Source organism: Artemia franciscana, chromosome 15, assembly GCF_032884065.1.
Source record: "Artemia franciscana chromosome 15, ASM3288406v1, whole genome shotgun sequence".
NCBI lineage: Eukaryota > Metazoa > Arthropoda > Branchiopoda > Anostraca > Artemiidae > Artemia > Artemia franciscana.
This window is the reverse complement of record NC_088877.1, coordinates 20,993,443-21,008,368: the sequence shown is the minus strand read 5'-3', so window position 1 is coordinate 21,008,368 and position 14,926 is coordinate 20,993,443. Positions and strand designations below refer to the sequence as shown.

General features: G+C 35.6%; 1 protein-coding gene across 2 annotated transcripts in view; it reads left to right on the top strand.

The window, feature by feature from the left end:
- Positions 1 to 7,157, top strand: part of LOC136036165 (SH3 and multiple ankyrin repeat domains protein 2-like) — a 148,998-nt gene extending 141,841 nt beyond the window's left edge. Inside the window, exons 14-15 of one of the 2 annotated variants that reach the window (XR_010619651.1) lie at positions 2,292 to 6,104; positions 6,560 to 7,157. Coding sequence is in view for 1 of the 2 variants with exons in the window: in XM_065718229.1 (XP_065574301.1) it covers positions 2,292 to 4,418 (2,127 nt within the window). In the remaining variant the exon portion in view is untranslated. Of the gene's footprint in view, positions 1 to 2,291 lie in introns of both variants that reach the window. The other variant, XM_065718229.1, reaches the window with a different exon arrangement.
- Positions 7,158 to 14,926: the final 7,769 nt, after the last annotated feature.

The following is a 14,926-nucleotide window of genomic DNA, read 5'->3' as shown; positions in this document are numbered from 1 at the left end:
AAACAGTGCCAATGTGAAAGACGTGATAGATAGATGGATTAAGCATACTGAAAAGGAAAAAAGACAGAGATAGAGAGAGCAAGTGCTGCAGGAACAAAACTATAATTTTTCTTTTTAAGGTATACAAAGAAGAGGCAACAGAAAAAATAAATATTTCATCCAGTTTTCTTAGCCCTAAAAAAATTATTAAAAACGTTTCTGAACCCAATGACTAGCTATTTAGCATTAAAGCGTATGGATTGTGATGGGAGGCGCAATTAGCACATGTTTCTAGATAGGACTACAGTCTCTATAGGGTACGTAGAAAGCGTATCGATTGTGATGGGAGGCGCAATTAGCACATGTTTCTAGATAGGACTACAGTCTCTATAGGGTACGTAGAAAGCGTATCGATTGTGATGGGAGGCGCAATTAGCACATGTTTCTAGATAGGACTACAGTCTCTATAGGGTACGTAGAAGGGAAAAACTCATTATTCTAGAAGGCTGAGAATCCTACTTTGATGATGGGAACTGCTCTAACGATCCCCGCTTTCCGAGAAACTTAGAAAACAGTTTTTGCTGAAATATTTCAGGAGCATGAAATGTAAAATACAACCTTTACACGTGGCAACGACAAAATATTATAGTCATTTTGGATTCCTTTTAAAACGAAACAAAACATGACTTTCTCATTCGTTTTGAATTTACTAATACTTCTGTATTTCTACATTTTTCTTTTCTGTATGCTAGTCGGTTGCAGTTGTCTACAGAACTTTTTATAAATTCCTTATTATAATTGAAACGAAAGATGATGTTTCGAGAAGAAGAGGAAAAACACGAAACTGTCTTAGAATTTAATAAAGGAAAACGGAAAATTATCTAGAAAAGGACTTATAGATTTAACACCACATTAGGCCTTAGGAAAAAGATAAAATCTTTTTTGCTGTTGCTAAGTTTCACCATAAGGTCTTCTTACGCTATTAAATTATAGTCTTCACAAACATACTTGCTAAGATACTAATTCGTCGAATAAGTAATGTAAAAAAACACGGTATTTTTTTTTTTATTAGACAATGAAATCTCTGCTTGCTCCAAAACTCAATTACAATTGATGATAACTATTTTCTTTTCAAGACAACAGACTACAATTTTAGTCTCTTGGGCTACCGTTTTATACTGAAGACAATAGCAAATAAATGACGATCATTAATGGTAGTTGAGTTCTGGAACAAATTCTCTGTGTTGTAGATATACTGAATCAAGTTAGTGTTTTGTCGAAATTGTTTTGTTTTGTTTTGTTTAGTAATTTGTGTTGATTGTAGAATTGAAACGTTGTTCTCGTTCTTGCATGCGCTGCCGCCTTAAACCTAAAAAGAATGTTTTCCTTTTTTTTGCATTTTTGTTGTTAGAGACGCAAAGAAATCACCATAGGCTATCGCAGGTATGAACAGATTGAAATTACCATCTCAGCGGGTGTCATAGGTAGTTTTATAAAAAAAAAAAACTACACATTTCCAAAAGCTTGCAATCTTCTGGACACATTTTAGGTTTAGGAGGGTATATATAAGTATCAGCCCATGCCCCACCCCCTTACATCCATGCTTGGAAGGTCAGGGACATCCTAATAATGTTGTTTTATTTGTTTTTTAGTGCATTAACAAATGCTGACTAAAGTAAATAGTCCCTTGTTGGAATGAACCCACCCGCCTCATTCATCGTCTTGTTTTATGTTAGTTTGTGTAAGTCCTGGTATGTTGAGGGTCTTCACTTCAGGAATCGGGGCTCCCTCATTTGAAATTTTTCGATTTTTGATAGATGGTGTTGTTTATAGCCCATTGTTATCTCAATTTAAATACTGTTGACTTCAAATTGCTTAAATTTTTTGTTTGGTTGATATTTCATTTGAACACTTAAAATAATGTGCTCATTGTTCCATAAAACCCTGTAAAGCTAGCGAGTATCCCCCAAAATTAAATGAATTTTGGGACAAAAATTCCCAATCAGTTTGGACAAAAATTCCGCGGATTAGATGATGATTGTTGACAAGGTAAAAAGGTCTAATCAGTACTATCTCAGCTGTAAGTTTTTTGCTAGGGATTTTTTTTAATCCCATGCATCATACTTTGAATCTTTTAGCTGGTTTCATTCTTCTCTGGACACTTTTCATTTGTGCACACCCTATTTTACAAATAACAACAACAAAAAAAGTAGGTCATTTCTCCATGTAAAAAGGTCTGATATGAGCCAGAACTCGTATCACTTTTTGATTTGACTGTTTGATTTGATTTGAATTTTTTTTTTGTTTTTCAGAAACAGAAGCCGGTGGAAAATAGTGAGGACACTCAGTTACATCGAATGTTCTACAGCACCCCTGACTTGGCATGGGAAACAGAGTTTGAGGGATCGCAGGCGACTTTGACTCCTGCCTTAAGTAGTGGCATAGGCTCAACTTCGCCCTCTATTATTCCAAACGGTCCGACGAGCCTTCCTCCTGACTGGCGTAGGAGCCAAAGCCATGAAAGTGTGACAAATGTACATTCGATGAATATAAAAAAAAACCGACATTCATGGGCATTCAGCGTACATCAAAGACTGCAAGTGGATAAACAGTACAATTATGCATGGAAAGATTTGGAACAAAGTCACACTGAAGGGACGACCAGTGAAGGGAGCGATGAAGATGTTCTTACACCTGTAAATGATCTGAGTGATGAGCCATCACCTGCTTCATTTAAATCATCAAATGATAGCAAATGTGAAGACAATCTCTTAGGTATTAGTGAGTATAGGACAGTGAAGCCGTGTCGCCCTGTGGGTGGGACATTACAAAGAAGAATGCCTAGTCCTGTTGGTCCTCCTCCTCCAACAAACCCACCACCCCCTGTACCACAATCTCAAGTAGTCATGGTTGATGTATCAAAAGGAAGTAATGAATATGCTTCACTTACTGTTTTAAGTCCCAAATTGGACAAGACAGAGTTCTCTAGCTTTCGACCAGACGAAAGTAAAGTATATGCTTCTCCTGAAAGATTAGCAACATTGAAGAAAGCTGGTTCCCTTGCAGCACGTAGTCGGAGTCTCCCGCTGCGCACACCTAAGCCAAATGTTCAAATAAAGAATGATGCCATGAGTGCTTCTTATACTGAAGATCAGATGAATAATGGGAAACGGACTAGTGTTTATGATCTGCCAGTAAAACCAGAGAGGGAGCCACCATTTATTCCAGAACCTGATTATGATTCTGATGGATGTAATCACTTTGAAATTAAAATTAAACAGAAGGTTCTAAAGACCCCACGTGGTGAGTTGCCACGGCAAACAGATTTAACAAGCCCTCCAAGAGTAATTGAAGAACCACTAAAGCCCGTTTCCGAAGGCTGGAAGTTATTTGATCACAGGTTAAAAGAAGAAGACATGTCTGAGCGGAATGAAAACATTTATGTGTCCTTTATACCAGTTAAACCAACTTCAGAAAAGGTTACCAATTCTCTTGATGTAAAATGTCTTGAAGAAACTGAGTCAGAGTCTAGTGAGCCAACAATCATTAGTCAGTGTTTTGATAAAAGTTCAAGATGCGAAGACAGTTCAAGTTCCGCTTCTACTATGAGTAATAGTTCTCTACCGTCTGACCACATTGGCACTATCGAAGTTCCTGTGAAGTTTGACTCTGACGAAGTAAGTCCTATTAAAAAATTATCAGAGAAAGATATTGATTCCCAAATTGAGAAAAGTCTTGAGATGATTCGATATCATGTCAATTCAATCCAAGAGGTCCAAACCAAAGTTGTTCTGAAAGGCACCAGTTCTCCTTTACCTCCTTTACCTGATTATGATGAGGACACTACTCACAGTGATGATTTTTTACCTCCACCTCCACCTGAATTCTGTGACATCACATCTGGAAAGTCGAATGCAGCACCTCCTCTTCCGCCACCTCCAACTTTGAAACAGTTAAACGATAATTTTTTGCGAGGACGGCCCAAACCCAAAATGGAAAGACGATTAAGTGAAGAATTGTTTCGACCAAGTGCTAGAGTTGTTGGATTAGTTCCCAAAAAAGTATCGTTTAGCCCTGAAGTTACGCTATGTGACCAAAAATTTGATAAATCTGACATAGGTCTAAATCGACACCGCTTCTCAGTTGAACCTTCTTATGCTAGCTCAAGGACAGATCAATATTATGGTAGTGCTTTACAAGTGAATTTTAATAGGGGATATTACATGAAGAAAAGAATTCAACAATGGAGTGTACAAGATGTTTGCGATTGGATTGACTCTCTTTCCTTATCGGAGTATAAAGCAAGCTTCTCAAGTTATAATGTGAGCGGTGATAAACTTGTTCATTTAACCAGTGAGGATTTGAATCAAATAGGGGTTAAGAATCTGAGTCACAGGCTTACAATTGAAAAATCCTTAACTCGTTACAAGAAAAGTTAGTCTTCGCATTTTTGGGAAAGCAAATAAAATGTACCTGTCAAGTAGCTAGATTTAGGACTGAGGCAGTTTTGTAAAGCAATGCCATCTATTTAAGTTGTTTTTTCGTGTTTTTCCGGGAATGATTCTAAACTTGTTTTATCGTAAACTGAGGGAATTGGAAAATTTGGTCATATTATTTGCATTTTTCAATTGTATCTGATAGACGTGTTTCTAAAAAAAAAGAATTTTTCTAACAATTCCATTTATAAACAGGAATTCACAAAAGTATATCCCGTGATCTTCTTTTATTTTCTGGTCCTGAAACTTATGTTTTTTTATGTGACTAACTCAGTTGATAATATTTCCAGGTAGGGTCCTCAATGTGTACTTGAATTCCCGCTGCTCGTATATCAACTGGACGTAGGATTTTCCGTAAAAACGATTTTGACAGTTATCTGAAAGATGCAAATCTCGACTTATCAATATTCCACTGAAGCAAAATTAACTCCCCTCTGTATGTAGAAAATGTTAGCTAACTTACACACAAACATCTTCACCCTTCTTTTTTTAAACAAAAGAATAACAACATCTCGAGCAATATCATTGCTTGCAAAAATAATTTTACTAACAGGGTAACGCCATTGTCCTTACAAGCCGTGTCTTTGATACAATCGCCGAAAGTAAAATTGTCTAAGCAGTCTTATGATAATAAGATTGGTAATTTTATTTGTAAAGCAGCGTTTACTGCATTCTGAGTATATGCTCAATTTTATTACCTTATTTTTTTATTATTTATTAGCAGTCCTGTTATAGATTAAATATTGAAATGACATTTAAATTATCAAAATGACATTACACATTACACCCAGGCAATGCTAAACTTGCCGAGTGATAAATTAAATACACTAAATAAATAATTCCGAAGTGATAAAATTGGCTAATCTTGACCTGATCTTAGTAACCATGTCATTAGTAGTATTCTAGTCTTTACATAGATGTACACAACCATTTCCGCAATCTTTCTAGTTTCTTATAATTTCAATCTAAAGATTTTCCTTTGAACTTATGAGAACTGACAATGAGAGAATATGGGGTGGAGAGGTGTCATAACACAGGATTTAAAGGAAATTGGGACTTCGCGGAAGGGGTAAAGAGTTAAGCTTGAATACGTTGGACTGGAGGAGGTTATTTGTATGGGTCATTTGTATTAGTAGTACTAGTAATGGTAAAACTATTGACGAAATAAAAAAAATAAGATTTTCAATATATATTATAGATATTTGAAAAAAAGCATAAACACAGTGATAGCAAAAGAAATGCGAGAAGTTGCTTACCTTATTTCTTTTTTTGCGTTTTAAAAATCTTAGGTAGTTCATCTGGTGGTTCTTAAAACTTACTATTAGACAAACGAAAGAAGTGGTCCTATTAGACAGGAACGCCCCTCTATTCAAGGACAGGTGTAAAGAAAATGCGTCAAGTATCAACAGATATATGAACTAGCAGAAGGCTAAGTAAAATGACAATAGCGTGACATAATTGAAATAGAAACACATCTATTTGCGCTAACTCTCATTTTAGCCAACGTTTTTGAGAAGACAATAGCATTAAAACGAAAAGTCGGAGTTTCCAGTAAAACCTATCACCAAAAAGATCATGGATTATTTCGTCTTTTTTGTAACATTACTCTCTGCAGAGTTTTTGCGAAATGTAAGCTTTTTCTTTTGCATAACTTTACATCTTTTCGTCAAAATATTAGAATATTTTCAGCATTACCTTCTTCTTGAAGTTCAGCGTAATCGTAATCACAATCTCAGAAAAGGTCCAAAAACAGAGAAGGTCATTCTTAATCATGAAGAGAAGCCGTTCCTCATGGGTCTTCGTGATTTTATTGAATTTGAGATTTGCTATTACCATCACTAAGTATGATAACAAATAAATTAAATCTCGTTTTAGGCCAAGTGCAAAATATACTCTGTGAATAATGGATGACCGATTATTTTTCAATTGAATATCTATCCTATAAAAGTAAATTACTTAGCTTTAATCGACAATTTTCATACTTTATCTTGGGTAAAGAATGCTGCCTTGAAATTAATTTAACCCATTACTATCAAAAACCGTCCTAACTAAAATGTGGATAATCGAAAAAACAAATAACTAAGGTACGAAAAAATACAAGTGATGGTACATTACATTTTATAAAGTAATTATAAAAGCAAGCTAATTTTCATTTATTTTTGTGAATTGTATAGAAGGAGCTTCAGTTGACAATTAGGACAGTGTCATTTGGCTTTAAGATTGGATTCAATCATCTCAATGACAGAAAGGTTCTTACGGATCTATGGATATGTCTAAGATTAATCTTTGATTGATCAGATTTATTAATCTATTTATAAATTAATCAGGTTGATTAAATACAAAAAAATAATTCTGATTTAATTCTGAGTAAACAATATCAATTTATCTGTGACTCAGATTTTTTTTTTCGCAGTGCTCGGCGTTTCACTACTTCTGTCCTTTGAAATAACTACATAATTATTGCAATCCACCGACCCACCCATCACATTCTAAATAAATTACCGCTGCTAGTCTGATACAGTTAACCTTTTAATTACCAATGAAGCAGTTGTACCAGTTTTTAGAAGTGGAAAAGTGTTTGATGCAGTGTCTGTTTTTAATGCAAATGTGACAGCTATACTTTGTTTTGTTTGTGTATCTTTTTCTTTCGAGTTATGTTTCAATTAAAATTAATACAAAGATGCTGCCTAGTACTTGGAAAGGTTAACCGAACCAATCGTTGGAAAAAAGATTATATCTCATAAAAACCGTATTTTTTCAATGTTCTACCTTACATTTTTTTTCACTTGTTCGATTCAATATTTTGTCAAATGTAAGACAAGTCTTTTTGCTAATTGTGTTAGAAGTTTCAAAGTTAAGATCGGGATATTCTTATTTTTTCCGAAGATGAACAAACTTTATTCCATGCTAGAGTTCAAACTGATTTTTAGGGTGGGCACCATCTTGACTATGGTTGACCATCTCAGATTTCCTTCTAAAAGAATTCAATCAAAAACTATTTTTTCAGCTGAAAGTAAGGAGCAACATTAAAACTTAAAACGAACAGAAATTACTGCGTATACGAGGGAGGTTGCTCCTCCTCAACACCTCTTTCTTTACGCTAAAGATTTTTATTACTTCTAAAAAAAAAAACAGCTTCTTATTGTTCTAATTAAAAGAACATAGTGTTTCAGGAGTCATTCTTAAAAAATCGGGACAAAATTCACTTTAGCGTAAAGAGCGAGGTGTCGAGGAAGAGCAACACCCCTCATTTACGCAATAATTTCTGTTCGTTTTAAGTTTTAATGTTACTCCTTACTTTTAGTTGAAAAAACTTGTTTTTTTATTTTATTTCTTATCGTTTTTTAGATAATGCCAAGAAATCTGGCTACACCTCCATGGAAAATCCGTCCTCATGACCGATTTATTCTCTATACCGAGTGGTTCTGAAATTGTGGTATGTGTACCCCTTGGGGATACGCGAAAAACTTTAGACGGTCAGCCAACAAAAAAAATGAAACAACCTTTACCTCTAGGACTGGCGATTCTATTTATATCTTAGGTACAGTTAACTTGGTACCGGTAACTGAGAAGGGGTACCTAAAATGTTTGGTGGGCGAAAGAGGTACGGTGTCTAAATAAGTTTGAAAAACAATTCTCTAGATAATTCAATCCTGGTGAGAATTTACCCCGGGCACTTCCTCTCAACATCTCTACGCCTAAAATTGAATTGACAAAGAGAAAGCATAACATAAGAAGAATCTCGTATAGGGATTCTAGCAAATTTCATCAGTGTAAAATTTCCCCCGAAAAATTTACCCCCTGTCCCCATGACAAATTGTCCCCGTGGAAAACCCCACCTGTAGAAAATTCGCCCCCCTCACCCGAAATATGTATGCATACTTCCAAATAGCAATTACTACACGTAAACAATGGACACATTTTGTAACATAAAGATAATTCCCCAGGGGCTGTGTGGGTCATGAAATCTCCAAAAGTATATTTATTTGGCCTTTCAACTATGCTGAACAAAATGGCTTAAAAAAAAATCTTAAAATTTTGATCAGACGATTTTGAGAAAAAGGGGCGTGGGAGGGGGCCTAGTTGCCCTCAAATTTTTTGCCACTTAAAAAGGGCACTAGAATTTTTAATTTACGTTTGAATAAGCACTCTCCCGATGTTCTAGAACCACTGGGTCGATATGATCACCCCTGAAAAAAAAACACGCATCCGTGATCTTTTTTATGGGAAAAAATAAAAAATTCCACATTTTTGCAGATAGGAGCTTGAAACCTATACTGTAGGGGTTCTCTGACACGTTGAATATGATGGTGTTATTTTAATTAAGATTCTATTACTTTTAGGGAGTGTTTCTCCCTTTTTTCAAAAATCAGGCAAATTTTCTCAGGTTCGTAATCTTTGACGGGTAAGATTAAACCTAATGAAGCTTATATATTTGGAATCAGCATAAAAATTCAATTCTTTTGATATATCTATTGGTATCCTTACTTACAGTTCGTTATCACGAACTGTTTGAAACGTATTAGAAGTCGCAATTTTAAAGATGTACTTATCTATTAATATTGATTAAGTATTAAGCATCTGACTCGTTGTATGGCTCTTCTGTAGGCTGACTTGTAAAAAAAAATGAATCCGTAAAAGAGCCGATTTGACTGTAATTCTTAGCCAAATATCTCAACTCATACTCTTTGATTATTTTTAATTAACATCAACAAAAACAAAGGTTTCCTCTAGTATGAGTCATAATTTCCTATTTTGACCCCTTTGAAAAAACGATCTTAGGAGCAAAAATGCCTCCACCATGCTGTCTTAACATGTTTTGTTAATTAAATGGTTATACGTACTATAGTCTTTCTCGTGCATACGAGGATAATATTGGCCATGTTTATCGGTTTGATCAATTGGTATTTGGCCCCTTAAACTTTTCTGTGGACAAAACCTGTAGTTATGGAAGAAAAAACAGCAGCTTTCGACTTTGTTTAAGCAGTCTCAGCCTCCCCCAGGGGCGAATCTCCAGCATTTTTATTGGGGGTGGGGTGCAAGAGGGGTCCATATCCGGATGATCAATGGACATGGCATAGATAATATTTTTTCTCCACATTATTGAGCGGTATCCCCCCCCCAAAAAGACACTCCTGGCCTCCCCTCCCCCCATTCCCTCCTAGTTTTTACTGTATCCTGTTAAATCCAAACAAAAAAGCAAAAAAAGTTAGTAAATGTTAAAACTAATGGTACAATATTCCCTCTTGAATACTATGACCGTTCTAATGGCTTTTTAGTCATAAGAGAATTCAACTAAGTAATCACCTCATCATGACTACTGGTATCCTTACCTGGCTCAAGAGAAGTTACTCCGTTTGACTTTTACCACGACAGTGCAATACAATACTGTTTACTGGCTTGGGTGGTTTGAAACAGGAGTTCGCATTTTAATATTATACTACTACTACTACTAATAACTCACCACATCACCAAGCCGCCTTGGGCCGACACAGCTGCACATGTTCCTCCTCCATCCCAATCTATTCAAAACCTCCCTCTTTACAACCTCCCAGAGAGTTCCAACCCCTTAAATCTTTCTTTACGTCACCCTCCCACACCAACCGCGGGCGACCTGCTTTCCGTTTAGCCCTAGGTAGTTGGCCAAAAAGGACAATCTTTGGGAATCTGTCCTCCTTCATCTGCAGAATGTGCCCTAGCCATCTCAAGTTTTCTCTCATTATAGCGCTAGAAAGCGTCCAAATCAATTTTTACCGCTACCATCAATCAACAACAGATTCATAAAGGACCTAGTAGCAAATGTTTACTCAGAATTCTGTAATTTAAATGGATTATATGTTCATAAAATTTCTGCTTCCGAATAGATTTCTTTAGGAGTCTGGGAATCGGACAAACTTTGTAACCATGTTTTTTCCCTTGGTTTGCACAAAAGTTGAATCAGTTTTAGGAAAAATCAGGGCCATTGGAAAACGATTAGCCGAGCAATAACGCCTCGGATTTTCAACTTTTGTTACACGGCCTCCTTTAAATTTTGAGAGACCTCTACTAGTATTGCCCTAAATTCCCAGTCTTAGTCCCATTCACTGAGCTAAAATTTCCCAAACATTATGAAACATATAAAATTGGCTGAAAATTAGGGACACTCGAGCAGATATCTCCAGCTTCATTAATACAGAATGGCCCATAAGGGAACAAGTAACTTGTGAATATGTACACCTAACAAGATTTAACCTGAATAGGCGAAATACCTGCCAGAATTAAGGAAACAACACGAAAGTCACCGAAAAAAAACAATACGAGAAAAATAACTCAATGGATGGGGATACGGCCGGATTAACATTTCACTGTCCAGTATAGAGGACTTTCTTGTGAATAGGGACAATCACTGTTCGTTTTAAGTTTTAATCTTACTCCTTACTTTCATTTAAAAAATGTTTTTTTTTTCTATTAAATATTACATGAAACTTGAGAAACACCGTTATCATCTGTAAGTCGCTTTCAAAGACAGTTGTTGATCACAAGCCCGTTTTTAGTCGTCAAAAGATAATTGGTGATCAACGGTGGCCTGAGAAAATATTATCAATCAACAACGTCACCAGAAAGACACTCTGAACATGTTGGCTTGCTGGTAATTTATTCAGATACAATTTTGGCAGTGATTCATTAAACAAGAAGTCGAATTGCCTCAGACAGAGAGGTTGCAACACTACATATAAATTTAAACTGTATAATCATTCCCTATCTCAACCATTAAACAAAGTCAGGCCGAGATGCAACTGCTCTGGAGAACATTTAAACAAGCATAAACATAAGCGGCATTAGATTTTTTCTTGGGTAGACATGCGTGTGGCAGGGATAAAAAAAATAATTGGTCTGGCTCTAACAATGCAAAAGGTAAAAATAGCATTGCTTTAGGGATAAAAAGAAAAACAAGGAATGAATTTATAAGGATATTCAAGGTAAAAATAAATTTCATTCGAACAACGCTAAAATAAAGTTTCAGAAATATTTTGAACACTGTGTCGTAAAAGGTCGAAGAGCGTAAAGACTCAGCAGTAAAAAATGCCATTTTATTTATTTGCTGGTGAATAAAATGGATGAATATTCTAGAAAAGGACTTTCTAGCATAAGGCCCCATAAAATTTTGGGTCCGCCACTAAAATGTGTGTTTTTCTTTAAATTTGCCACTCATGCATCTTTGCTAGAAAACAGAAAACTATTAATTTTTAGTATGACATATCTAATAGGAGAGAAGGTGGATTTAAAGAAAAAAAAAGACGAAGACACTAATACACGGAGATGATCATTTTTCGCGAATTTCCTTCTCGTTTGGAAAAGAAAATCCATTATAGCACGAAATCCTACTTTTAGACAGATAAAAAACTCTACTGTTAGAAAAAAGAAGTTACAACACTATATCTCTCAATAACTAAGAAAAATTTAAGCCAGTTGCACAACTTTCTCCGGAGGTCATTAGGATCTCTCTTAGCATTATGAACACAAAATTATTCTTTTTGTGCACCTTGTGAGAAACAAAGAGGGATCCAATCCTCAAAACTGAAAATTATTGCAAGTCCTTGAAATTCAAAATATCGGTGCTAGCTCTAAAGGCGGATAAGACAAAGATATTCAAAAGCAGAAAGGGGCATTATCAAATTCTGTTAACTACCGCTCAAGCTAACTATGCCAGGACAGCTAAAACGAGAACTATTACTATTACTAATAATAACTTACCGCAGCGCTAAGCCGCCAGAGGCCAACACAGCTACGCACGCTCTTACTCCAACTTAATCTATTCAAAGCCACCCTCTTTACACCCTCGCAAGAAGTTCCCGTTTCCTTTGAAATAAGAACTGAATATAAAGAATCAAAGAAAAAAAAAACGTAACCATCTGCTTTTTCTCCATAAAAGAAAATCCTAAAAATGCGCATGATGATTAAGCTATAGCGTATCATGCAAGCAGAGCTATTGACGGATCTAGTGAGGGGCCATACCCCTTCTCTCCGACTCCAAACATGCTCTGGACAAGAGAGTTCGTTTAGCAGCTGACAATAAACTTGTTTACTAGAAACAATTTTAAATACTCTTTATACAATTCTGAAACATTCCAAGTTTTATACTGTGCCAAACTTGCGCATAACCTGAAACTGGAAAGATAATGAAAAGAATAGTGAGGGTTAATTTAATGAGTCATAAAAAGTACTTTCTGACAAGAAGTTATACGTAATTTGCAAGTTCGTGGCAGAATATTTAATAATAATAACAACAAGCACTACTTTATATTCCTATTATAATACAAAATACAATTCTTTTCATGTTCTTCAATTTTCTGAAAACTCACTAAGAATTTCACAAAAAAAGTTTCTAACAGACATTAGATATTTTATTGGATTCCACTAGTTATTAGAAGAAAAACAAAGATCTTCATCAAATTTTGAAGGATATTTCTATGACCCAAAAAAAGAATATAAAAGAGAAAAGATTCAAGGGAATAATTTTTTTACCAAGAAGAAGAAAGTTTTAACGCTCCATGGCGCAATATTATAATCTAAAACCACAGATGATTGTGAAACCTAATTGATAATCTGTGCTAAAACTATTAGGTTGCCCCTTTGTATCATAACATTTGTGGCAAATTTCAAATAGTACCTCCACTTCGTGGATTCCTCTCCCACTATTCATGAAATTCCGGCTATTTCTTTGTTGCAGTGTTTATTAAAGGTTAGCATCAGAAATTTCTGTATTTGCTAAAATATAATCCAAATCCAGCTTTTAGACATCCCGGATAGGCCACTAAGTTAAGTCATATCTGTGAGATGAGAGAGTAGCGAACCACTTCGCCGGCTCACCACATTTTTTCTGCTTTGGGAATTATGAATAATAGAAATTAGCACCATTATTCAGTGATTGAGAAATATATACTGGACCATTGATGGGCGATTAAATGGAAGGAGCTTTTTATACGCGTCGATACTGTCGTAGCCAAATATTGTTGAGTTTGATTATACTGTCTAAATTTATTTACGATCGGTTGCACTTTTAGAAATCCCGTAACTAGCGTCTCATGTTGGCAGAATACAGATGGCAGAACATACTACTTGGTCTCAATCACCATTCAATTAATATATACGCATAATTTGGACATGATTGATTTACGTGTTTCAAATGGTTAGGCTGCATGCTTTAAAACATAATCTATATGCTACCTACGAAGGAACCATCTCACAGAAAGCGGCTGTGCTTAATGATTTAGTGGTGGCTAAGTGGAAGTATTCCCTGAGTAGAATTATTTGACTGACAGAGGGCTTTATTCCATTGAAACGAGATCTTATTTTTTATATTGTCTTTTTTAGACCATGGGCCGGAAACCCACGGCACGTGGGCCCCATGCGGCCCACGAGGCGTCTTGATGCTGCCCTTTAGATTGTGTTTGCTGACCGTAACACACCTGGCAGGCCATATTACACGCCATACTAATACGCAACGGAGTGAATAGGTCGCCATCTAGGATTCTCGAAAAACCGTAAACACCATATGGTATAGTTACTTTGATGTTCATCCGTTCAGACGAATTATTTTGCTATGCTACAATTTTTGTTTTTGGTCAAACTTACCTCAAAGTTTGGGAAATACTTCCAAACGTATTTTGCTTTTAGATTTTCTTTGTTTATTCTTTTTTAGTTCAGTAAAATTTAGTGCTTGTGGTACCAAAAAATAGCCAAATTATCTCTTCATGTTACGGGACCATCTTCTGGCAAAATATTCAGAAGGGAAAAAAAAATAAAGATTGATTTTATAGATGGATTTCATCTGGTATGTAGAAAGATAGGAAAAAATGGTACACACTGGGACATATCCCAGTATGTACCAGATGACACCTATCTAGAAAAGTGAGGGTAATTTTTTTCTTCTTCGAAAAATAGTTTTCATCAAAAGGGTTGTCAAAGCAGTATAGATACAATGTCTCAGGAACAAAATAAGGTATTAAGTTTCAACTTTTAGGGAAACTAGAGACGGAGTAAAACTAAATCAAAAGGTACAATACATATTCAGATTGTAAGAAGGCTTTATGTGCAATATCCCAGAAAAACAGGGGAGGGGGTACGCTGGAAATTTCAGAGCATATTATTGGGGATGTTGAACTAAATCAAAAGACACTATATCCATCTAAGTTTGTCAAAAGGGCATATTACAACATCTTAGAAACCATTAAAGGTATTAAGTTGAAAGTTCAAGACCTATTGAAGGAGTTTTATAACGAAATATGGATGTTAACACGACCTATCTACAATATATCTGGGATGGCTAAGGGCGTGAAGGTGAGACTATTAGGGGATATTGGAGTGTATATTGAACAAAATCAAAATACACTCTATACATGCAGGTTGTCAAAAGGGCATATGAACAATATCTGAGGAACAGGTTAAAGCAATAAACTGAACCTTTGGCG